Below are 24,165 nucleotides of genomic sequence, written 5' to 3'. Positions count from 1 at the left end.
TACCAACCTGTTAAAACAATTAGAACTATCAGATAGCCAAGTTCACCAACTTAAGCAGTTACTAACATCCACTAACTCAGCTGTAGATCTTAATATAAAGAAAATTATAAAACTTGTGCCTAAATCACTAGTTAAAGGACCATGTGATCATTATAGAATTAGCAAAGAGATAAAGGTGCTCGGTAAGATACCGAACACCTTTTCTGAAGCTACTAATCCTATACTCTTTGTAGGATCCTTTTCATATATAAATGACTTTAAAAGGCCTTTTACACACTCAACATACAATAATCTTCTGGCTCATTATTTCAGCCCAGAGGCCCGAAATAAAATGGACCAATTAGAAATAGATCCTAATAGCTTAAAAGGGACTGAATTTGTGACCAAAATTATCACAACAATAGGAGGTGAATTACTTACGTCTTCGGACTATGAGAAAAAGTTCCATACATACAAATTCACCCCTAAAGATGAGGATCGCCCTAATGTTTGTGCCATAAATTTGGCAGCGTGGCTAAAAAAGACTGGACAGACACCAGAGGCTCAAATGAGTAAGCTAAGGGAAAAAGTGAATAATTATCTTATCCCTAGTAACTTGCAAAGTAGTTTTATAACTGCAACTAACACCCCAGACTGCAACCTTGAAGTTATTCTAAACTGGTTTAGTGTTAACAAAATTTTCTTTGACCAAGCCATTGAAAGGAAAAGGAGAAATAAAGAAAGGCCCGAAAATAAGGCAAATATAGGTCAAATACAGGGAAAAAAGGAAAATAAGTCTAACCCAAAACCAGTTAAACAAATGCCTATAACTGAAGATAAAAAGGTGGACACAAATGAAAACCAAAATAAGCCAGTCCAAAATCAAAACTATAGGCCTCCAAGGAAAATATTCCCCCCTTGCCCTCATTGTGCAAAAGAAACACATTTGGAGGAACATTGTATGCGACATCCTGACCCAGATCAGCGCCAAAAGAATAGGGATTGGGTTGAAAAGAAAAGGATGGAAGCAGCTATAAGACTACAATTAAAATGTCTCTTATGCAATCAGGACAGCCACGCTGCCGATACTTGTCCTATTTTTAAAGGGGTGACGCCTTGCCAAGATCCATGCAAGAGGTGCGAAAAATACGGTTTATTCCGTAGACACCACCCCATAAATCACTGCAATATCCCAGAAAAAAACTAGATAGGCAGCCGAGCATCTCCCAACAAGCCCAACTTAATGTAAATAAAGTAAATATGTCCGACACTTATTGGGAAATGCCCGGCGGTTGCCGCCAAGAAAATATAAATGAAAAAAACTCACCATTAAATAATATTCAACACGTTCCACTCATGGAGCCAGATACAAACACAGAATTAACGTCTCAACCTAAAATAGATAACATAATAGAATTAAACCAATTAGAACAAGTAGGAAAAAGTCTAAATAACACGAACTTAAATTTTGAGGAATTACAAGATACTGAAATTCTAAATCAAAAAACGCATGAGATAACAAAAAATAAGGACGAAAATTCGGACATTGATGAGGAAAACTTATTAGAACCATTAAATATTCATGTAAATAAAATCGATAAGGAATTTAATGATATGTTTTCTATAACTACAAGTAACGTGTCCACCCCCAATTATAGTCGGACAAGCAGTCTCGAATCACTAATAACCCCTTCATTATATATGGATGATAATAACGTCCAAACAAATCAGTCTGATGAAAAATCAGAAGACGAACAAATAGATATAAACAAAATAGAAAACAATCCGGATAATGAATCATTAAACACAGACAATAGTAACGAGGACAATGAAGAATTGCCAAGTGACATTTTTAAATATGACATTGATGATACAGACTTACTAATGGAAAACTGTAATATGAGTCGAGCGGAAATAAAAGATGAATTAGAAAAATTCATAAACAATAGCGATGACGATATTAGTATTCTATCAGACAAAGAGGACTGTATTAATGATGACAATATAAGTACAAATAGTACAAATTCTGAAGAATATCTAACCAATTTAAGCGAAATCTTTAAAGAATTTGAAGAAAATAATAATACGGACAATATAGAAGAAAAAATAGAAAAATTAGCATACGTAGTTGCTAATATTAACTTAAATGACGAACAAACAGACAAAACCTCTGATAAAGAAACAGATATATTTACCTTATTAGAAGGTACAATAAATATTGAAGGGAATAACGCACAAACTCCAGACAATTCAGTAACCCTAAGCCAATCATTGTTCTCTGAAACACAATACATAGATCAATACAAAAAATCAGAGGAAAACATTGAAAACAATGATCCAGAAAATAATAGCATATTCAATAAAATGAAATCAAAGATTAAAAATAAACTAGAGGAAAACACACTGATTAGTACTTTGTTACTGATAATGCTTATTAACTCTCTTGGTCACTTTGCGCCATGGTTAATAATGGGTATAAGCACTATGCTATACTGTTTTAATTATGGGAAGTTAAAATTGAGTGAGTGGATAAGCACGATCAGTAACAAAGATGAGAAAATGTTTGATCTGAATAATATTGAAGAAGGCCTAAAAATCAAAACTATTCAATCAAACATTTCTGTACTCGAAAAAATCGAGGTACCCTATCTAATCAATAATCAGAGGCACATTTCGGAACTTGATTGTGGGGCAGCAGTCAACTGTATATCAGCCAACTTACTTAAACAGTTGCTCCCCACATACAAATTCCTAAAAAGTGCCAAACAATATCGCCTTAATTCGGTAGAAGGAGCCAACATAGAAGTTGAATCCTGTAAAAAAATACCATGCATATTTGACGACGTAGGTAAAGTTTTCCTTGACTTTCATATACTAAAGGAAGATAATATTAGCCTTCTAGGACGCCCGTTTATGACCAAGATGAATATTTCATTAGAAGTTAAAGGGGAAAAAATAACAATAAACCTTAACCCAGTGAAAAAAACTAAAGAAGCTAAAATACCATATTGTGTAAACATCAACAATATTAAACTCAGTCAAGGGGAGGAAAAAGAGGAAATATTTAGTATAAAAAATAAAGGTCAAGAAGAACTCTACCTACCTCATCATAGCAACCACAACAATATAAGCATTTACTATAGAATATATAAAATTGATCGCAAAAACAGCGTGACTCTCGGTGTGACCATAAAGAATGTGGGAGAGAACGATCTTGTCTTGAAAAGCGGAGATCTCTTGCTTGGATTAATCCCTTACACACCTGAAAATAAAAAAGAACCAATTAATAAAATTAAAGGTTTTAAAAAAAGTAAGATAGGATCTATAAGAAAAGTTGAGACAATGGACGAAAAAAATCAGAATAATGAGCAATCTAAAGACCTAGTAGTACAAATGAATTTTCGTTCTATAGTTTCAGCCATTTTTATTATCCTACAACACTACATAAAAAATAATATAGTAGCAAATTGTTTAACCAAACTAGTAGAAAGTTTCCCATTTGAAGTGAAACTAAAAAATTGAAAAAACCCCAGCCTAAGACTATTATATTTGAAAAGGACCAAATATATAAAAGTATTCAAACAAAACTTAAGATAAATAGTATATTTTCTGCAGATGAAAATAGCGCTCTCTGCTTAAAAGATGTAGAAGATAAGTTTATAAATAACAAAGAAGGGATTGAAATCACCGCTCCACTCCCCCCTCCGCCATTAACATTAGATGAAATTAAAGCAAAATTAGATTATATAACAAATGAGAATCATAAACAAAAAGTAGCCGAGTTATTACTAAAGTATAACTCGGGTGCTAGTCACAATTTTGATATAGGAGCTTCAAATGTAGAAATGGACTTCCCTTGCCCAAAAAACTTTAACCATAATACCAAAGTTTATAACTTAACTTTAGTAGATACCCTTCACTTAAGATATTTTATAGACCTTTGCATTAAAATGGATATAATAGAATGCTCGCCACCAGACCAACAATTTGGTTCTCCAGTATTTGTTACAGGGAGAAAAGACCGGCAAGCTCCCCCCCGCATAATAATAGATGCTAGGCAAGTTAATGAAAGTATCCCTTATAATGTAAGTAGTATAACAATGGATCCCATGCAAACGCTTAAATCTATATTACCCCATGTCCGATATGGCACTTTTGTAGACATTAAAAACGCTTTTTATAACTTAAGATTATCAGATAAAGTTTTAGAAAGTGGTGTAAGTAACATAGTGACTAGTTTTGGGTGTTTTCGTTTCAAACGTGCTATAACAGGATATGCAGGGACACCTAGTTTACTTTTACACTACATTTTATCCAATATCCATATAAATAAGATGGGTCTACAAGAAATTATTGAATTACTTCTAGTTTGGTTTGATGATCTCTCAATGTTTTCTTGGAAAGAAGAAAGCATTGAGGACCATCTCGCCAAACTAGATATACTACTTAGTAGGTTAAATAGACTAAATCTTAAACTAAATCTAGATAAATGCAAATTTATGGTAGATCTAAGCAAGGAAAAAGTAACTGTTCTTGGTTACGATATAGGAGAAGGGAAAATAGTAATCCCTGATAAGAAAAGAAAATTTATAGCTAAAATAGACAGACCAAAAAACTTAAAAGATCTGCAAAGCTTTTTAGGAAATCTTCAATACTATAGAAGCCTTTTATCCCTAACAATACATGGACATATGAATGCTTTATATAAACAAGTAAGAAACTTTAGTTGGGATGAAGAAGCCGAGTATAATTTCCAAAGCATAAAAAAGATTTTCTTAGAAGATTCCCTAAGTAATGACGCAGCCATCGATTGCGATGTTCAACTGCTCTATACCGATGCGTCTAAGAACGCAATCGGTGCAAGTTTAATAGGATATAAAATAAGGGACTTAATACCAGTTAATCTCCCCCCCTTTTTAGAAATGCCAGAAAAAATAAAGGCATATTTAAATAATTCAAATGAAATTGGTATAATACACCAAGATGAAGATTATTTATCATTGTTTCATAAAATTTCTAATTTCTTAAATATTGACAAGAATGAAGATTTTGAAAAATGGAAAACAAATTTTTCCATACATTATACAATGAATGTAGAATTGGCCTATCTTCTTGAAACAACAGAAGATAATGTAGAATTGGATAAATTACAGAAAAATAAATTATTCGTAGAAAGAATGAATACTTTGCGGGCTGGGGGATACCCGCAAGAATGTCCTTTTTATCAAATGTTCCTATTTATGTCGTTTTCGACTTTCAGCAAACGAAAAATAAAATTAACTTACCAGTCATGCAGAGACGGGAAGTTTATTGACCAAGATCTCCATCGTCGATTTTCTCAGACAGAGTCATCTGAAATAAATATAATACATTATAATGGGATATATTATTATATTGGCTCAAAAGAAGATGTTAAAATAAACGAAAAAATCTACAAGAAGGTAGACAAAAATCTAGATATAAGTGACAAAGAAATATATTCTCTAATAGAAGAATCAATGAAAAAAGGCACAAATGACATAAAAAATAGAGGGAAAATTTTAGGATTCTTCTCAAAGACAGTTGCCCCAAATGTTATGGAGCAGACAGGCATTGTCTATCTAGAAATCTTAGCAATATTTGAGGGACTTACTTTCTTTGAGACGGACATAAAGCCTGTAAAAACTTTAGTATTGACAGACAACATTGCTTGTTTTAAAATATTAAAAAATACTAAAATAGAGAATAGAAAGTCAAAATTAGATTGGATAAGTCAAAAAATATTATTTTGGGTAGGACGATATATTTCATTTTTAAGTATATCAACAAAAGAGCAACTCGCTGATTTCGTAAGTAGGCTCCTGCCTGAGCAAAAAGAAAGACTAAATTTCATAATTGACAACATAAAACCAATATACATAGGAAAAGATTTTGAAATCTACGAACCCACACCCATTGCTCGTGACCGAGAAGGGTTTGAAAATAAAAATAACCAAGTAGATATTCGAGCCATAACAAGGGGAGTGGCGGACAAAGCTATTAAAAAATATGAGGAGTTGAAAAAAACAGGGAAGGCAATTAAAGAAAAAGTGATAAGTATAATGCCTGAAAAAACGCCGACCAAAAAACCTATAAAGGTACAATACCCTACTCCACAACATATTATTACTGACATAATAAGTAATAATAAAGAAAAAAAGGTAATAAATACTCCGAAGAAAGATATTACAAATCAAATTTCTAAGAAAATTGAAAGTAAACAATTATCAGAAAAAACAGTTAGCAAAAACAATGAAATAATAATAACAGAGAATAAAACCAATGAAATTAATGATCCCTTAACCCCTGAAAGCGAAGATAAACTTTCTAAAAAATCTGAAGGAAAAAAATTAGAAAGTAACATTAAAATACCAGATAATAAATTATCAAATGCGGGAGAAAGTATGAATAAAAGCACCCTTTCCCCCAGCTTAGAAAATACTTTCAATAACAACATAATAAATTATGATGACTTGAACTCAATATTACATAGTTCAAATCAACCAGTGCTTGCAAAAAGTTTAAGATCTTTAGAACACAGATTAAATAAAAAACCAACCAGGGAAGAAAGGGAAATCATGCGAAAAGAAATAATAGAAAAATATCTAGACCAATCAGTAAAACTACAAGATAACTCTAAAGAAAACGAAAATGAATTTCCCAGTCATATAGAAGACGAGGAAGATGACAGCATTATATTAAGGCCTAACGCTAATGCAACTTTTGAAAGACTTAGAGTATTCAATAAGTCAACCTTTATAATGTTACAAATAAATGAAGGCATGAGTAACGATGTTTACCCATTTTCTTTAAAATACTATAATAATAAACTAATTTTGCCTTTTAAACTTTATGGATATATTGCAGCACTAACGCATGCTGATATGATACATAGTGGAATTCAAAAAGTATATGATAATATAAAAACAATCTACTATGTAAAACATAAGTCAAAATTATTTGAAATAATAACAGCCCAAATATCATTATGTTTCACCTGCCTGAAAAGCAAGGCAAATCATATGAAATTAGAAAAACAAACGTCAATAACAAGAGCAAATTTTTATAGAAACAATATTGTTACTATTGACATTCTAGAATTTCCAAAGCGACTAAATGAAAACAAAGATATGAAACTAGAAAATATCGCAGGAATCTTAGTTGCGATGGATGTAGCAACACAGTATCTTACTTTATACTTCCTGCCAAATCTTAAACAAAAAAGTGTTGAAATGGGCCTAGCTAATTATATTATGATTCATGGACAAGTCAGATTTATATGGTGTGATAATGGAACAAATCTAAAAAACAAGAATAATACAGAACTACTGAGACAATTAGGTGCTAGATTTTTAGATTCGGCTCCCTATAAATCCGCAAGTCGCGGAAATATAGAGAACCGTATCAAAATAATCCAAAACTTAATAAGAATAGCTAGGGCCCATGCAGGAAGTATAAAGATCAAAACTGCGTTAAGCACACAAATCCATATTGTAAATACAATGAAACTGATAGGAACCTCCCTCTCACCGTACAACTTACACTGGTTAAGTCTGTACGGTTTCGAGGGAGGGATAACTCAAACAGACGACTTATTTAAGCCTCAATTTAGCTTTGATGAAAAATCATTAGAAACAAGGTTTGAAGAATTTCAAAAACCATTCAAAAGCTTACATGACGAAACAAGAGAAGTAATTATAAAAAGACAAGAAAAGAAAATTAAGAAGTTAAATCAATATAGATATCCACATAAAATAAAAATTAACCAATTTGTGCTACTCAAAAAAGACGCACAAAAAGGACACGTATTTCATAAAAACAAACCATTATTTGACCTATATGTTTATAAAGTAAGACATGTGGGAAAAACACTTATTACAATAGAAAACATAGTATCAACGGCTATAGCGAGAGTAAATCCGACACAGTTAAAAGTGATTAAGACAGAATTGATTGGAAATTATCAACTACCCCCCAAAATAGCGAAGCACTTTAGGCTCGTCACTATTGACGACATTGAAAGATTCAATGAAGTCAGTAAAATGAACAAATATTTTAAAAGATTACCAAAAGAAACATAATTATTAAATGAGAGCTAAGAGACTAACTAAAATAAAATAAAAAACTTACCCGATCAATTTCCTCGACTTCAGATATGGAGACACAATCAAAAATTCCTCTCTCCTCAACTCCCTGCTGGGCGGCGGTAACAAGACCGGTCACCGCCACACCAGCGGCCGAGCCCGAAAAATCTAAAGCAGCATATATGGGCTCGGCACTTTCACGTCCTTCGTTCTCCATAACCACGAAATGAGAGGAAAGCGGTCCCAAATTTCTTGACTCGACACCTCTAATCCGAGCATCAGATATCTCTCTGAGGTGTTGGGGCCAGCTACTAACCTCCAGCAGAGCATCATGGTACCTAAGCGCTAAGAAACTTAATCGGCCCTTCAATAAGTCATTCTCATGAGACATGCGCTGAATAGTACCACGATGCTCTACAACAATACCACTAAGCTGATTGTTAAGACTGGAGATTTGACGTAACAAACGGCGTTTAGTTAGACAAAGGCTCATAGCACTCCAGGACAACATCACCTGAAAACAAATAAAAAATTAGAACAAACACATAAAAACATTAAAAAATATCTCCCTGTCCTAGTAAAAGAGAAAGCGAGTTAAAAAACACTCCCATGAATGTAATAAACATAAAAAGTATAAGACCAAGCGAGTACAGGAATGAAGGAATATAGAAAAATATTTAAATTAAACCAAAATAAATTATAACAAAACAATAAAATAATTTTAATATTAGGAAAGATAACTTATTAGAATAAATAAAAAAAAGATTTTTAAAAAATATTCCTACATTCCTGAAAACTAGGTACTTTGTGAGTTCAAAGACCTGAAAACCAAGCAACAAAGGGTTCAGTTAGTCAAAACCTTTTAAACATAGTGTTACAACATTTTTAGTTCTATCAATTATCAAAACTATATAGTAATAAAATAGAAGTTTCTTATGTTTAAAACTTACAGTAAAAAGACTAAGGCAAGATTTTATAATCTGAGGAAATAACGTCCGCCGCCTTGTCTTTCCTTTAAATAAAAACTTATTTCAACAAATGTAATAGACTTCTATAGTAATAATTAATGGGAAAATATTTATAACATTCAGTAATGATCAATTTTCAGAATATTGTTTTCTTAGTATGCATCCTTATCGGTGTAATTGCTTCTATTTTCTCAATAAGATGATACCTACCAGGCCTATCTCAGTTCATCTTTGCTATAATATGACTAGCGATATGACTCGCCAATATGTCGACTTGTACTTGCTATTCATCAATTATTGCATAGAAGATCTTCAGACTATGCTAATCTGGGCCACTAATAAGATCCTAAGGGCCAGATTAGCAAAGGCTATGAGACGGGCAGGGGAGTTAAAGTCACTATATGAGATAATAGGAGCACAAAAATATGAAAAACAACAACAAGCCGTAGAAAAAATGATACGCAAGGCCGAGGACACGGACGATTATTTCTACCGTGTTAAGGGCTTGTGGGAGGAGTTCGAGCGTTTCCCACCCAGAGGCTGGAACGAAAGAAACCGTTCACATAAAAAATAGTATGATTATGCCCGATTTAATGTAAATTAAAATTTCATTAAAATGTCAAATAAAATATTAAACAGTCCATTAAAACATTAGCAGACGCATTTAAGAAAATAATTGATACGAAAATTGATTTATATTGTTTGTAATCATATTTTTAAAAAAATCAGGATTAAAATATAAATATTCACCCAAAAAACCTTGTTAATATTATTTAATTTTTATATGTATTTAAAATCAAGGAAATAATAGTCATAAAAGTAGCGAAAATAAAACAATAAATAAGATTGAAAAGCAAAGGAAACAACTTGCATTAATTCATACGCGCCAACTTGCAAAAGACACACACACCTATGCTTCAACCAATAGGTTACACACACACACGCCAGCCAGCTGGAAGGAAAGTACAAGTAATACAGTTTAAACACACACATTCAGATAGACACAGTGCCACACACACACACCATAGTACAAAACAATACACACACACACACTCGCGCTAAAAAACGAAGGTGAAAGTACAAATAAAACAACACACACACGCAAACCAAGGTAGCTTAATCTCTCAAATTAACCCAAAAAAGGGGAGGTAAAAACCCCTAGACACACAAAGCGCAGAGCGCTCTAACTTCTCTCTTCAAAACACCTCGTAAAACCAATAATAAACGGTAAACTGAAGAGCAAATCATGGATTAAAAAGTCCGGTAACAACTAAACACAATACAAATAAAATTCTCTTTTCCCCAAAGGAAAACTAAGAAAACACCAAAAATAAAAAAACAAGGAAAACTATTTCCAAAATAGGTCAAAATTAAATAACGAGTACACACAAATAACAAATATTAAACTAAATAAACAAAAAACACTAATTAAAAGCATAATCGATTAATTTATTTAAAAAACAAATTAAAACAAATAAATACATTTTAAAAAAAATAGAGATTTCCAATCAAACTAGAGAACATGTCTCACAACTAGTAGTGCAGATGGAACAGTTAGTCTTCTCCTTAATTCTTCTTAAATATCCACGTAGCATTATGGTTAATGACAACATTCTTCCTTTCACAATAAACACATCCTCAAATGAATAAGGCCGATATTTCAATATCATACACAGAACATCATACAGCTCCATCCGAAGCCAAAATCTCTCATCCTCAGTACTTTTATCCGCATAAATTCCTTTTTCTATATTCGAAATCCAACTCCGCACTTCAGATTCATAGTTAGAACATAGTAAATTAAAATCAACGGTAGAACTCATAGCCAGACTTTCCAAACCAACGTTACAAATACAACTAAACCCAGACACAGATAAAACATAAAAATAATCACCTCTTTTAAAGTAACACCCCCAACCAACTAAAACAAATTTTTCAAGGACAAAACATGGCAACAACACAGCGCACAATTAGGACAACTTCAAAATCAGCTCAAATAATAATAACCAAATGAAAATAAATTTAAATTAAAACCTCACAAATTAACAAAACATAACAAATAAAAACAATTTTCCATAATCTATTGAAAAACATTAAGAACAATACAAACATATAAAATACAATCTTTATTAACAAAGTAACAAATTAATTTATAATCATATTGATAAAAAATTCTTCGCGTAGTCGTAAATATTCATCAATAATAGGTCTCATGCGAAAAACAAAGGTTTCGCGATCGTCACCATAGCTGGGATATTGGGAGAGAAAGACACTATATAGGCGTTCCAAACGTACATGAAATCCAGTAAGGAAACCTTCCCTAACTCTCATAGGCAATTCAGGATTGTTGAACCTGGTCACACTCTCGTATTTAACTTCATCCAACACTTTATCCAATAAAATCTTAATATGAGTCTGCAAATTATCGAAATTAAAATCATTTACAAGTAAGGCTTGAGAATTTGCCAGCACATCTTCTGCAAACGACATCTTTCAAACAGAATATATAAATGACTCAAACACCAAATAACCATTCATTTTTATACCAAAATAACCAGGTGCGTAAAGCTAGGAATACGAATCAAGCTCACGAGTAAACCTCATTAACCTGCCATTAACTAAATTCTATTGGATAACAAAATGATAGTGCGCTAAATAACAGCGGCAAGCCTAACATTACAACTCTTTCCAACACAAATTCTACAATATAAAATAAATCTAACCTTTATAACAATTATTAATAAATTACTACACCGTTTAAAACAAATAAAAACAATTTTCCACAATTTATTGAAAAATTAATTTGGAAACATTAAAAACAATATTTTCAAAGTCAAGGAAAACTGCCGCTGGTTTTCTCACAGATTCTGTTGGAAATTGAATCGAATCTTAGACGTATATACGCAATGTAGTCATTCGAATATTCGATAAAACCATCCCCAAAAGTATCAGGTTTAGAATCATCTGGAGTGAAACGGCTGACCCACTCAAATTCTAGGTCCAGCAACTCTCTTCTAAAATTATCGCGATCAGTTAGAGAAGCTAAATCTCCAAATTCGCCGTTTTGTAAACCCACCACAAGTTTGGCTATATTTCTAGTGAAATCGCCATAAATAACTTTTAGAGCTTCGCGGCTAGCAAATGTAGACATTTTCTCAATAAGCAACCAAACACAACTAAAATAAAACTAAACAAACCAAGCAAACATCAATTAAAATACAAAGATAAACAAATTCACGTGCAAATTAAACGCGCCAAATAACAAAGGTTTAATACACCTGGAGAAATAAAAAACACCCCTTTTTTAAACCAATTAAAATAATAACTAATCTACATAACAGCTGCGGGCAGCTAGACAATAAAAAAGGCGGCAAAATAATTAAACAAATCTTAGAAAATATCATATAAAATAAAATAAATAAAATAATTTTCACATTTATTAATGTATATTTGAAACACAAATAATTTATTTAAACATGAAAAACGCATAGTTGATGAATCTCTACATCATCTTCTACAGATTTCAACTTAGCAAGTTGAACATCCTCAGTTTCTCCCGGTAAAGGCCGACAGAGCAAGACCCTTGCGACTAAAACTTCTTGAACACCCATTAGTCTAACCACCTCCTGTCTATCAACGGTAGGGTCAGAGGTTTCAACCCTCATTTGCAAATATCTATGTGCATTCCTCATGACGTTAGTCAAATCCTCCCAAATTAATCTAACAGATTCGCTTACAGCCATTCCTTTTAATATATGCTAACAAACTGAAAGTAAAGCCAAATCCAGAAAACATTAGAACTCTGTGAGCACGCCAGATGAAAATAAGCGCGCGCAAGGATAAAAAAGCCATCCATAGAACGAAAATAAAATAGATCAGAAGTATTTTCGGGCACACAAAACAACAAATAAATAAATATTACAAAATTTATTCATAAACTATGGCAATAAATTTTATAAAACACTAATTTAAAATCATATTAGAATAAAATTCTTCACGCAGTTGAAAATATTCATCCAGAATAGGTCTGGTACTAGCGACAAAAACTTTGGCGCTCATCACCATACTTTGGTTGAAGGGCAAGAAATCTAACATACAGAGTATCCAAACGCCCAAAAAACCTAGTAACCCAGAATCCTTCCCTAACTCTCCTAGGCAACGTTGGATCATTAAATCTAGTAAAACTCTCATAACGAGCTTCATCCTGAAACTTTTCCAATAAGAAAATAAAATTCAACTTCATACTCTCAAACTGGCTATTATTCATCTCAAAAGCTTCTGCTTTCTCCTCCTCTGTTAATGACATTTTTCAACCAGAAAACAGAAATGATAAAACTATACCAATTGCAAACCATTTTATACCAAAAAATCAAGCATATAAACAAAACACTCGCACACTACTCACAAATAACAACTCTTTAACCTGTTTTAAACAAATTCCTATTGGACAAACTACAACCAAGTTTCAATCAAAGAGGAACAATAAATAGCAACCAACCAATGTCCAAATAAAACAGTAAATAACATAACAAGAAACCATGCGCACACAAAACACAAAAGAATTAAAAATAGAACTCACAAACAAACATCATAAACACAAAATAGGGAAAATGTACCCCCTATTTCTCTACATACAAAGGACAGAAGAGAAAATAAATTAAAACTAAAAATAAACTATTTCAACAATAAAAAACTAAAAATAACCCAAATCCCTCCCCACCCAAATAAAGACACTCTAAAAAACAGAAATTTTTTTAGAGGGGGATATCGTAAAAAACACAAAAGATCATAATTCCTCCAAACGAACAAATAAAAACATAAAATAAAAGGCAAAATAAAATAAAAAAGCCGAAATAAAAGGTTAATAACTGCAAAAAAGTAAGTAAAAAAAGGCACATCATACATTATAAAAAAATAAGTTATACTTGGCCAAGTGACTTTCCGAAAGGTTTTTAGGGAAATATAACTATGCCCAACACGAGTGAGGGATTTATCCTGGACAGAGGCTTACAAGTAGTTTTATAAATCCCGCAACTAGTTTACTATGCTCACTAAAAATTAAGGAAGTAGCTAGCCTGTGAAAGAGCGTACGTAGTAATCTAACCCCTTGGGTAGTTCACACCACGAAAGAACATTGCACAAATCCCAACTAGCCGAAAATAATTACTTACCAAAAAAGCAGCCAAAAACCATAGAAAAACCACACACCCCGCCAGCATTACTCCTTGATTAGCCGGCGGGACAAAAGCGGAAATCAAATCCTGCAGAACTTCGTTCACACTCGAACCGCTCATAGACTTGACAGTCAAATCCGAAACATTAGGAGGAACACCAGATCTAAAATAAATAAAATAATGAAAATAAATAAATCAAAATAAATAAAAAATAAATAAAAACATAATTCAAAATCAAAATTATAAGAAAAAACCCTAATCACAGAAAAAATATCCAATCAATCAAGAAAGAAATTAAAATAAATCAAGAAAACATTACCCGCAAATAATCTCTCTCACGGAACTAACATTACAATAAAAAAGATCCCAAGGGGAATCACTAACCCCTTGGAACATGTCATCATAGTCGTAATGATACAACATCGTCTCATTAGCCATTTTTTCACACAAAACTTAACTAAACTAAACTCACCGATTAACTGAGGAGCAGAGAAAAAACGTCCCAGATAAGACGGTTGAATATAAAAACAACACCAGATCTTCAGAAAAAAGCCCAGAGAAAACGGCTGGATATAAAAACAACATCGGATCTCAAAAGATCCATCAAACAATCTAAAATTAAAAAAGAAAATTAGAAACAAAAAACTAGACTAAAATCAATAAAAAGAGTAAAATAAAAACAAATACTTATAAACAAATACAAAGTAAAAAATTGAGAAATAAAAAGAATGTAAATATTTTTCTGTTTTGTAGAAACACTAAATAAAAATCAGGGACTAATCCACAAAATAAAGACCTAAGACATAAAAAGTTAAGAAATACTTACTTAAAATTTACATAATACGGCACCGCCCCTCCTCTACCTCTTCAGGCTCCTCCGCCACCCCAATCTCCACGTCGCCTCGCCTCTCCACGCCGCGTAGGCGGGCCAAGACATGATTAAAAAACATGTCTATGACCCACCTACATACCCTCTCTAGTTGCTTCTTCGACAAAACTGAAAATAAAATATGGCAGTTAATATATTAGTAGAGAATAAAGCCCCTGAATAAAAACAATAAATTATATATAATATCTATTAAAAACTCAGCAAAGATTAAAATATATTTTTCAGTTCTTGGACAGACATAAGAATTCAAGAAAATGGGAGACATAATTATAGGAGGGTCTTATCTTAACAGAATAAGAAATAGGTTAGTAAAAATGAATTTTGTATATTTCTTTTTAACGAATGTACAATACTTATATCTCAATACTCAAAGGCCAGAAAAAATACAACAGAAAAAAGATTTCTTTACAAATTTTAAGAAAAATCTGACCAAGGACTCAAAAGTATACATTAATTTAACTGGTAATAGTCTTTACGAAAATAGAACACGAGATAAACATTGTAATCCCATGACCAATTCTGCATTTGATGAGTCAAAACAAAGTAGATATTATACAGATATGACCTCGCTAATCAATTTCATTATTAATCAATATAAAGCCATAGGCGTATCTGGAGAAGAACTATCGGAAAAAATCATCATCTTGCCCACCCTGCCTCGTTTTATTTTCACGTGCTGTCAAAACCAAACACACATTAGACAAGATCATAAACTAACTCAGGATGAAATTAACACACAACAAATTAAAATACAAAAAGAATTCACAATAAAAGGAGTCAAAATAGTGAATGTAATAAGCATAAAACACATATTGAATTATTTCATTACAAGACTAAAACTGAAAGACATTTTCGTTAACGACATGGATCTAATTAAGAAATTGACAAAGAAAAACTTTGAGTTCTCATTTAAAAATCTTTGTACGAACAAAAAGGCTCAGCGTATAATTCTTAAATATATCCTAGACGGAAACGATAATGGTTTACATCTAAAAAGAGAATACAACCATATTTGGGCTGATTATCTTTTTAGATTAACTCAAAAAGATTTTAATCCACACCAAACTGCTACACAACACTTAAAAAAACTTTATGATGACAATAAAAACTAAAATTTTGTAAGCTGAAAGTTCTAAATAGATGTTTCCTTAAAATAAAACAATTAAAAATCATTTTAGGAATGTATTCCCTCCTACTTGTGATAACAATTTTGACGAGAGGAAATGAAGCCTTACAGGATAATCAAAAAAGGTATCTTTCCCAAAGTCATTACCTCCCAGTCCTAAAATATAACTCCTACTATGCCGATAATGTCACCCTTAGCCTAGATATTCTTGGGGGAAATTTGCTAAAGAAAATATTCTCAGAACAAGTAAATGTAGGATGGGCTAGGAAACTGGAAATATTCTTTGGACAAACAAACAGGGAGGCACCTGAGGCAGTAAGGGATATAGCTATAGGATATTTAAACTTGGACAAAACATTGAACAGGATAGAAGAAGGAACAGTAAAATGTCACTTAGCAAATTTAGAAAATCTAATAATAGAATTAGACGATATGATAACTAATACACAAGGAACATCTAATGAACAATCAGCTCGCAAAAAACGACAAACAAATAATGATCTTTCTAGCACAGACACACCTATGCATTTTCCTACTAAAAGACCTCGACCCGATAACGACAATCAAAATGACCCTGTTACAAAAAAGCCACGCATGGAATATCCCCTTTTGCCAATGCTCCGAGTCTATGACATTATTTATGACCAAGAAATTCCCACTTTATACAGGGATAGATCAATAGAGGATCAAAGGATAATTAGTATCCAGATCTATAGCTCAATCGACCAGGTAAGGGAAAAAGGACAACTAGGAAATCTTATTCATAAAGCAAACTGGGACATACCCACGAATTACAGGAAAAAAATACTTAAAGCAAAGGTAATAAAAAAGGTATGTGAAGTATTGGGAATGACTGCCATGCCAGATGACACCTTTAAAGAATGGTTCACGGATAGGTATGGTGGAACTAGACGACCCCCTGCAATTAACAACCAACAGGGAAACATGGATAATGATAACTCAAATAATGTACAGGATGAGGAAAACAATTTAGATTTAAATAATTTACAGAATAATAATGACCCCCCAATAGAAAACAGTAGCGAAAATATGGATCAAGTAAATAATGTCACACCCACACAACAGGTAAATAATTATGACCAAGGACTAGATCAACCTAATGAAAATGTGGAAAATGTCCCTAATGGATTAGAAAATCTTAACAATCAGGTAAAAAATGAAAATACTGATACACCCACCTCTGATACACCAGGTAATGCAGGTAATATAGGAGACACAATTACACCTCCCAGTACAGTAGGAACCCAAGCCCCCCAAAACAGGTTAACAGACCAAAGTAATTTGTTACAGGTAAAACAAGAAGACCACACTGGTAATTGCTATAATCCAGAACATATTAACCTAGAACAAAACTTAAGGGAGGCCAAGGGAGCCATAGTCATTTTAACAGAAGAAAATAAAAAGATAGAAACTTTAACAGATCAGGTAACAGAAATACAGAGTCAATTAAATTATGCCACGCCCTTTATTACTAAAAGCCAGGACCTGGAAAGCAACCTACAGACAGTCATAAGCGCTAGGGATGGATATAAACAGCAGGTAACTAGTAAAGATAATGATTTAAAATTAGTTAACGAAGAGTTAGAAATAATAAAAAGACAAAGAGATACTTTCGAATCTCAGGTAACAGAAAAAGATAATGAGATAGCAAGAATCGGTAATTTAAAAGTCAGTTTAGAGAACAGACTGGAAACAGAAACAACAGGTAAGCAAAATTCAGAGAAAGAAAGAGACGAAGCTCAATCCCAGGTTATAGAACTAAGAGGTAAAATAAATAGTTTAGAAAATCTAAAAAATAAAGCAGAAACTGATCTGGCCGCAGAAACATTTAAACTAGAAGTAGCAAATAGGAATTATGAAGGTTTGAATGGTAATTATAATGCACTAAGTAGAGGGAAATATGAAGCAGATAAACAAATTAAAATTCATGAATCAGCTATAAGTAGGCTAGAAGAACAAATATCATGGTTTGAATTTGATGTATCTCACTATAAGGGTGAAATAGAAGATAAGGATAAAGAGATAGCATTACTAAAAAGACAAAAGAATAAGTTGAGAGAAAATCTAGATAAATTGACTAACAAATATGATAGACTGAAACTAGAAAAAGAGATAGCTGAAAAGAAAAGAGAAGAATTAGACGACAGAATTACAGAAATGGAAAGAGAGAAAAATAAAGAAAATGATATTAATAAAGAAATAGAAAGATTGAGAGAAAGAGTAGATGAACTAAAAAACTGTGAAAAAAAGAGTAAAAGTGAATTGGACATTAAAGAGAGAGAATATGACAATTTGTCTAAACAAAAAGACGAAATGGAAGAGAAATTTAAAAAAGATATAGAGGATTTAAGGACAAAACTAGAAAAGGAAATACAGAAAGTCACAGAAAATCTTACAAATACACTGAAAGACTTACGAGAGAGTAGGGACGCAGTAAAAGAACTAGAAAATGAGGAATCCAAAAATAAAGACATTATAAGACAAACTGAGAAAGACAGAGATAAATATAAAAACGATTTAGAAGCTAAAACATTAGAATTGGAGGGTAAAATGGAAGAATTACAAGCCTTAACTATTCGCTTTGAAAAAATAAATGAAGAAAACACAGCTTCAAGTTTAGAAAATGTAAGGTTACTAGCCGAAGTAAGTAGCAAAGAGGAAATAATAAGCCATCTGGTGAGTAAAAGACAAACTAGCGACGCGCTTAGTGGCATGAACGTCCAAGTAGATAACGGACAAGGCAACCAAAACCAGGTAAGATCTGAAGAAAACAATAATTCAGATAAAGATGTACAAATAGCTGGGCTTAAAAAATTATTGGAAGATATGATTGAAGCACAAGGTGAAAGTACCCAGGAGGTAAAAAATTTAAGGGACAAAATAGCAGAATTAGAAAAAGCTCAACAACAACAAGGTAAAGAAACAGATGAATTTTTAGACGCAATGACTGACATCCAACGAGGAGTAAGTATGTATCAATTCATAAAATTCAAAAAAGGGTTAAGTATAACAGAACAAGAGTTCACCCTAAAGGTAAAAAGAATTTATGAAGTGCTTAATAGTCAAAGCGATACGGAACTTAAGAAAAAACTAAATCTGAGAATTACCCAAGAATTAAATTTGTTAAATAACTATTTAATGAACATAATCCCTTTAGGCGACGACGCTACACAAATCAACCCTGCTTTATTTCACGGTTGCCAGGACCTTATCGGTCCACATGAGATTAAAAGTGCAATTTTCTATAAAGAAAGGCTTTTACTATTTAAAGAGGACAAAGGTTATGGATATCGCTATGAAGCCATGAAATTCGGCGTCATGCCGCTTTGGCAGTTGAAAAAGAATAGAGTATTTTTCTCCCCAACTTTTCCCCCTAACATGGTCTGCCCTAAAACTACTACTATAGCAAGCTCTATATACTGCTTGTGGCCTGAACTAAAATACGAATCAATGGATTGCATTGATGACATGGACCGTACTTGTGATTATCATTTTTATTTCTTTGGAGGAAGTAGGACTGAACTAACGAACCAAATGTACTACGAATGCAATGAAATGTGCAGTATTTATAGTAAGGACAAGGCATTAATTGCAAATTTTATCATAACAGCGGAAATCTTGGCAGAGCATTTTATCCTTACCAGGAGTTTCTCTGATATTTTTGGAATGATCTATGATTTTGTGATTACTTATGGTTGGAGTATTTTTATCTGGATGAGCTTTGGGGGCTTTAATGCTATCATAATTGCTTACTCGTGCTTTAGCAACTTCTTTGTGGGGGCAGATAAAAAACTTAGGTGGTGTCCTTGCTCAGCAAGAGACTTAAAAAATTTTGCAAACTGCTTAATCTGCCGACCACAGGAAGCTGCTACTAGCACCGAGTATCAATTAGTAGCAATAAATAGCCCCCAAAGCCTGTCTTAGGAAAAACACTGCAAACTTAAAAAACTACAAAATCATAGGCATGGTGTGCAAACAATAACGAAAAAACTTTGCGCAATTTTAAATAAATTGGAAGTGACTTTGTGAAATGTTTAACACACTCAATGCACAACAACCAAAAAATACATGAAAGCTCCTGAAAAGTCTAAAATGCTACATTCAGATATTATAAAGAAACCTGAGCTAAAAATATTAACAAATATTTCGAACAAACTAAACTTCAGCCGTAGTAATAAAAAAGAGAACAAAATAACATATCTAATTAAATCTATTATTTTAGATGGAATGCTCCACAAGTGAAGGGATACAGGACCCACCAATAACAATTGTACCCTCTGGACAGAGAATTAATAACTCTCTCAAAGAGTGTGAGAGTCCACCTTCTGGAGAAAAAACCTTATACTGGAAGTTTGATTATAATATCCCAAAACCAAAAGTATACTTTCCTACTAATAAGGATAAAGAAAGAAATTATACATCAAAATACTTATTAAATTTTGTATCTCAGGATAATGAGTTAAAGGACAATCTATCCCCAGGCAATTTCGGGCCGGCGAATAAGCTAAAAGGGAACTCCAACTCTATCCACAAATACTACGGCGAAGAGATACGGTTCAACTGGACAGATGTCCACAGCTCAGATCCTTTAGAATATTTGAATACTGACAGGGATATATACTTACAAGAAAAGAATAATGAAACCTATTTGCACAAAACTCTAATAAACAAAATTGAAATTTGCCAGGCAGACCTTGAAAGGCTGGATAGTAGTGGGATATTTGAAGGGAAACTCTCAGGGGAAATAATAAATGCCTTTCTGATTGAAATAATTTCTGGAAAAAACATTGCTATGCCATCCACATATTTTGGAAACAAAATAAAAGATCCCCGTTTTAACCACGATAACATAATGAGGAAAAAGGTAGTAGAACATTGGTTAAATAAAACAAACAAGGCCATCATTCCTCTACATCAACAAGAACACTGGACATTATGTGTAGTAGAAAGAAAGAATAACACCATCTACCACTACAACTCCCTTATCAACTGTACCAGCAACCAAGAAGAAATGTTAGAAGATATAGCAAAATATCTAGAACACATAGGATACATCAAAGATGCTCAAATAGTACAACTAACAAACATACCACAACAAAACAACAATTTTGATTGTGGCGTTTTTACCTGTGTATATGGATATTACGCAGCGATTGAAAAAGAAATTGATTTTGGGCAAGAACACATGGAATACTTCAGAATGAGAATCATCAAAGAACTAATGAAGTCCGACAAACCTAGAATCTACAACAAAACAACAGTTACCTGGGCATATGCCGAAGGTGGTAAAGAAGCCTATATCACCTATGACAATATTCCCAAGGAAGAAATTCAAGACTGCATGTTTGAAGAAGAGGAAACCTACATACCTGAACCCGATGAATACCTAAACAACCCACACCAAAACATAGAAAGCATATGCAAATTTCTGGAAAATATGCCAACAGAAGCCAAAAAGCAAAGGCTAATCAACAACTATAGGCAAAAATATAAAGAAGAATTACAACAACTCCAAGGACAAACTGAAATACCTTACGTAGATTACAATGAAAAAGGAAATTTTGAAACAATAAACATGAAAAAAGACCTATCTAGAAGCTTGATCTTAAACGAAGTACTGCACATCTTAAAATTACAACACAATATAACAATTCAAAAAAGTTGGGAAATACTTGAAGAAAACCTGCGAAGAAATCCTACAATCCTGAGAAAATGGTTAGCAATTAAGACACCAATCGGAATCAAAACCAGCCCTACAAATTTCCAAGTTGGGAGTAACAGAAACATGAAAAAATTGCTGTCAATAGCTAAGAAAATCAAAAACAAGGACAAAATATCCATACTCCCACACACCCGACAAAGGAAAAATAAAAGAAAAAGTCTATACAAAAGAATAAGAGAAAATAGACAAAAGAAGAACAACAAACAAACAGAAATGCATTTACAGGTATAAATTTCTCAAATTTTATTATTTTTTTTAATAAAAAAGCTTTATTCTTTTCTTGAAATAATTATGAGGCATAAAATAAATAAAAGGTCTGTGGAAAAAATAACATCATTTTACGCAACTTAAAATTAAAAAAGCGAAACTACTCTATAACCAAAATCGTTTTTTCTATCCAAAACAAAGTACTACTAAAAGATTGCTCTAATTAACTAAAGATTTGGAAAGAAAAAACGATTCTTTTGTCTATAATAAAGTATGTCTAAAATAAAGTATGGAAAAAACTGGAAAACAAAAATCAGGTATTGTTTAGCAGTTTTAACCAAAATAAAGTAAACTATTTGAATTATTTTGCTTGTAATCATATTAATAAAGGTACTATAACGCTATAAAAAGTGAAAAACTTACCCATCTTAAGAGCGAATAGGATGAGGAGCACACCACTAAGCCCGACTAACAGGCTGGGCGTGTCAATAACCACGCTGCTGGCTCCGGCTCCCTCCACACCGCACGATGTGACTTGTGCCACCCAAGACAGTCCTTGTGCGTGTAAGCTCTTTAACCGGGTCTGAAAAACAAAAAGATGTAGTGAAAAAGATAGCGAAAAAACAAAAAGTGCCTAAATAAATGTAGTAGTGATTTTATAAGTATATGATATATTGTATAATAACCTATTAATTATTAATGAAAACTAACGATGTCAAAATATTTAATAGATGAGATAGTAAATAACCGCAAATATTAAGTAATAATAAGTAAAGCCTAAATCTGTAAATATTTGAGTTATTAATATGCATAATTTATATTTAAGTAAAATGTAATAGTAAACAACCAATAAGACACTTAATACTTAACGTAACCATAATAGTTAAACAAAATACTAGAATTATAGCTAATATAAATTGACTTAAAAGTTTACCTTCAACATGATTACTTTAACCTCCATAGATAAATCGCCATCCCCCAGTGTAGACTCTAAGTACTGGGGGGCGAATATATTCAACACGTTCCACTCTTGAAGAGTGATGCCCAAGGTCGCTAAGACTCCCAAGGGCAACTCCATCTTGAGTGGAACGTGGAACAAACAATAACAAATTTCTGATAATAACTGAAATGAAAACAAGGCATATTATAAGAGGCCATGAAAAATACATTATAACAAATTTATATTATGAATATGATTTTCACCAATATTATTTCAATTTTATATATGATAATTAATCAGAGATCAATTTTTAATATTTTCACTAATAATATGCCTTAAAATAGAATTCTTACTAAAATAATGTGCTCACGGTAAATGCGTATAATGTAAACTGGGCCGACAAGCCCATGTGGGAGAAAGCTACGAAGTATAACAAAATACGCGGCATTCCAGTAAACAATATGCGCATCTACGGTATAAAAGACGACCTTAATAAAATCGTCTTCGTAATTGGAATAAGTAAAAAGGAGCATTTTTAAATTAATGAATTTTTGTAAATATTATGTAACATGAGAAAAACCAAAAAAAGTATTAAAACGAAATAAAAACACTTTTCAGTATTTTACCCTCTTAAGTAAAGATTAAAACCACCTTTTGAATTTAAGCCTGAAAATCACTAGGTTACGCAATCTTTTCCTGAAGGAGGGGAGGATGGGTCGTATATGACCCAAAAAACAGTTTCTAAGAATTATTTTATAAAATAACAAGTACTTTTCTTTGACCTTTATGAAAAAGAGAAAGTTATAAAATAACAGTAATAAAGTAGTAAAATCCGTGGAACTCGACCCTGTCTTTGTTCACTGGGCCTAAAAACATAAATAAAACAAAATCACCCAACATAACAAAGACTCGGACGAACACTCCACTTTAACATACATGAAAATCATTTAAATAAAACATTCGCTATCCAGTTTCTATATCCAGTTTTATCCAGATATGTTAAAATGGCCTAGTTAGAATAAAACGCGCTACAACCT

The 24,165-nt window shown here is 32.5% G+C and overlaps 4 protein-coding genes across 6 annotated transcripts in view; 2 read left to right on the top strand and 2 right to left on the bottom strand.

The window, feature by feature from the left end:
* LOC145329710 (bestrophin-4-like) overlaps window positions 1–24,165 on the top strand; it is a 58,414-nt gene that overhangs the window by 17,662 nt on the left and 16,587 nt on the right. The window lies entirely within an intron of this gene.
* LOC145330346 (uncharacterized) lies at window positions 5,287–15,054 on the bottom strand. The gene is made up of 4 exons (XM_080174979.1): window positions 14,696–15,054; window positions 14,221–14,386; window positions 8,128–8,595; window positions 5,287–5,331 (listed from the first exon to the last, which is right to left on the bottom strand). The coding sequence occupies exons 1-4, from the start codon at window positions 14,806–14,808 to the stop codon at window positions 5,287–5,289; spliced, it is 792 nt and encodes a 263-aa protein (XP_080031105.1). The 5' UTR covers window positions 14,809–15,054.
* LOC145329689 (uncharacterized) lies at window positions 14,395–23,337 on the bottom strand. Its single transcript, XM_080174049.1, has 4 exons — window positions 23,123–23,337; window positions 22,612–22,771; window positions 15,050–15,220; window positions 14,395–14,835 (listed from the first exon to the last, which is right to left on the bottom strand). Exons 1-3 carry the CDS (start codon window positions 23,264–23,266, stop codon window positions 15,057–15,059), a joined length of 468 nt encoding a protein of 155 aa, XP_080030175.1. The 5' UTR covers window positions 23,267–23,337; the 3' UTR covers window positions 14,395–14,835; window positions 15,050–15,056.
* LOC145330344 (uncharacterized) lies at window positions 17,088–21,007 on the top strand. The gene is made up of 3 exons (XM_080174978.1): window positions 17,088–19,841; window positions 20,482–20,609; window positions 20,947–21,007. The coding sequence occupies exons 1-3, from the start codon at window positions 17,088–17,090 to the stop codon at window positions 21,005–21,007; spliced, it is 2,943 nt and encodes a 980-aa protein (XP_080031104.1).

The sequence above is a fragment of the Acartia tonsa genome, chromosome 10, assembly GCF_053477335.1.
Source record: "Acartia tonsa isolate MP-2025a chromosome 10, ASM5347733v1, whole genome shotgun sequence".
NCBI lineage: Eukaryota > Metazoa > Arthropoda > Copepoda > Calanoida > Acartiidae > Acartia > Acartia tonsa.
This window is presented reverse-complemented; position numbering and strand designations above follow the sequence as displayed.

What these genes read in the sequence shown, in the direction of transcription:
- LOC145330346 (XM_080174979.1), bottom strand. Translation starts at nt 14,808, where the DNA reads ATGTTGTTTTTATATCCAGCCGTTTTCTCTGGGCTTTTTTCTGAAGAT. An exon ending in CTCTGCTCCTCAGTTAATCG is followed by an intron (nt 14,387 to 14,695) that starts GTGAGTTTAGTT and finishes TATTTATTTTAG; the next exon opens with ATCTGGTGTTCCTCCTAATG. An exon ending in AAGTCGAGGAAATTGATCGG is followed by an intron (nt 5,332 to 8,127) that starts GTAAGTTTTTTA and finishes TATTTATTTCAG; the next exon opens with ATGACTCTGTCTGAGAAAAT.
- LOC145330344 (XM_080174978.1), top strand. Translation starts at nt 17,088, where the DNA reads ATGACTGCCATGCCAGATGACACCTTTAAAGAATGGTTCACGGATAGG. An exon ending in GTATTTATAGTAAGGACAAG is followed by an intron (nt 19,842 to 20,481) that starts GCATTAATTGCA and finishes CTATTATTTTAG; the next exon opens with ATGGAATGCTCCACAAGTGA. An exon ending in GAAAAAACCTTATACTGGAA is followed by an intron (nt 20,610 to 20,946) that starts GTTTGATTATAA and finishes GAAATTTGCCAG; the next exon opens with GCAGACCTTGAAAGGCTGGA.
- LOC145329689 (XM_080174049.1), bottom strand. Translation starts at nt 23,266, where the DNA reads ATGGAGTTGCCCTTGGGAGTCTTAGCGACCTTGGGCATCACTCTTCAA. An exon ending in TTAAAGTAATCATGTTGAAG is followed by an intron (nt 22,772 to 23,122) that starts GTAAACTTTTAA and finishes TTTGTTTTTCAG; the next exon opens with ACCCGGTTAAAGAGCTTACA. An exon ending in CCTATTCGCTCTTAAGATGG is followed by an intron (nt 15,221 to 22,611) that starts GTAAGTTTTTCA and finishes TTTTATTTTCAG; the next exon opens with TTTTGTCGAAGAAGCAACTA.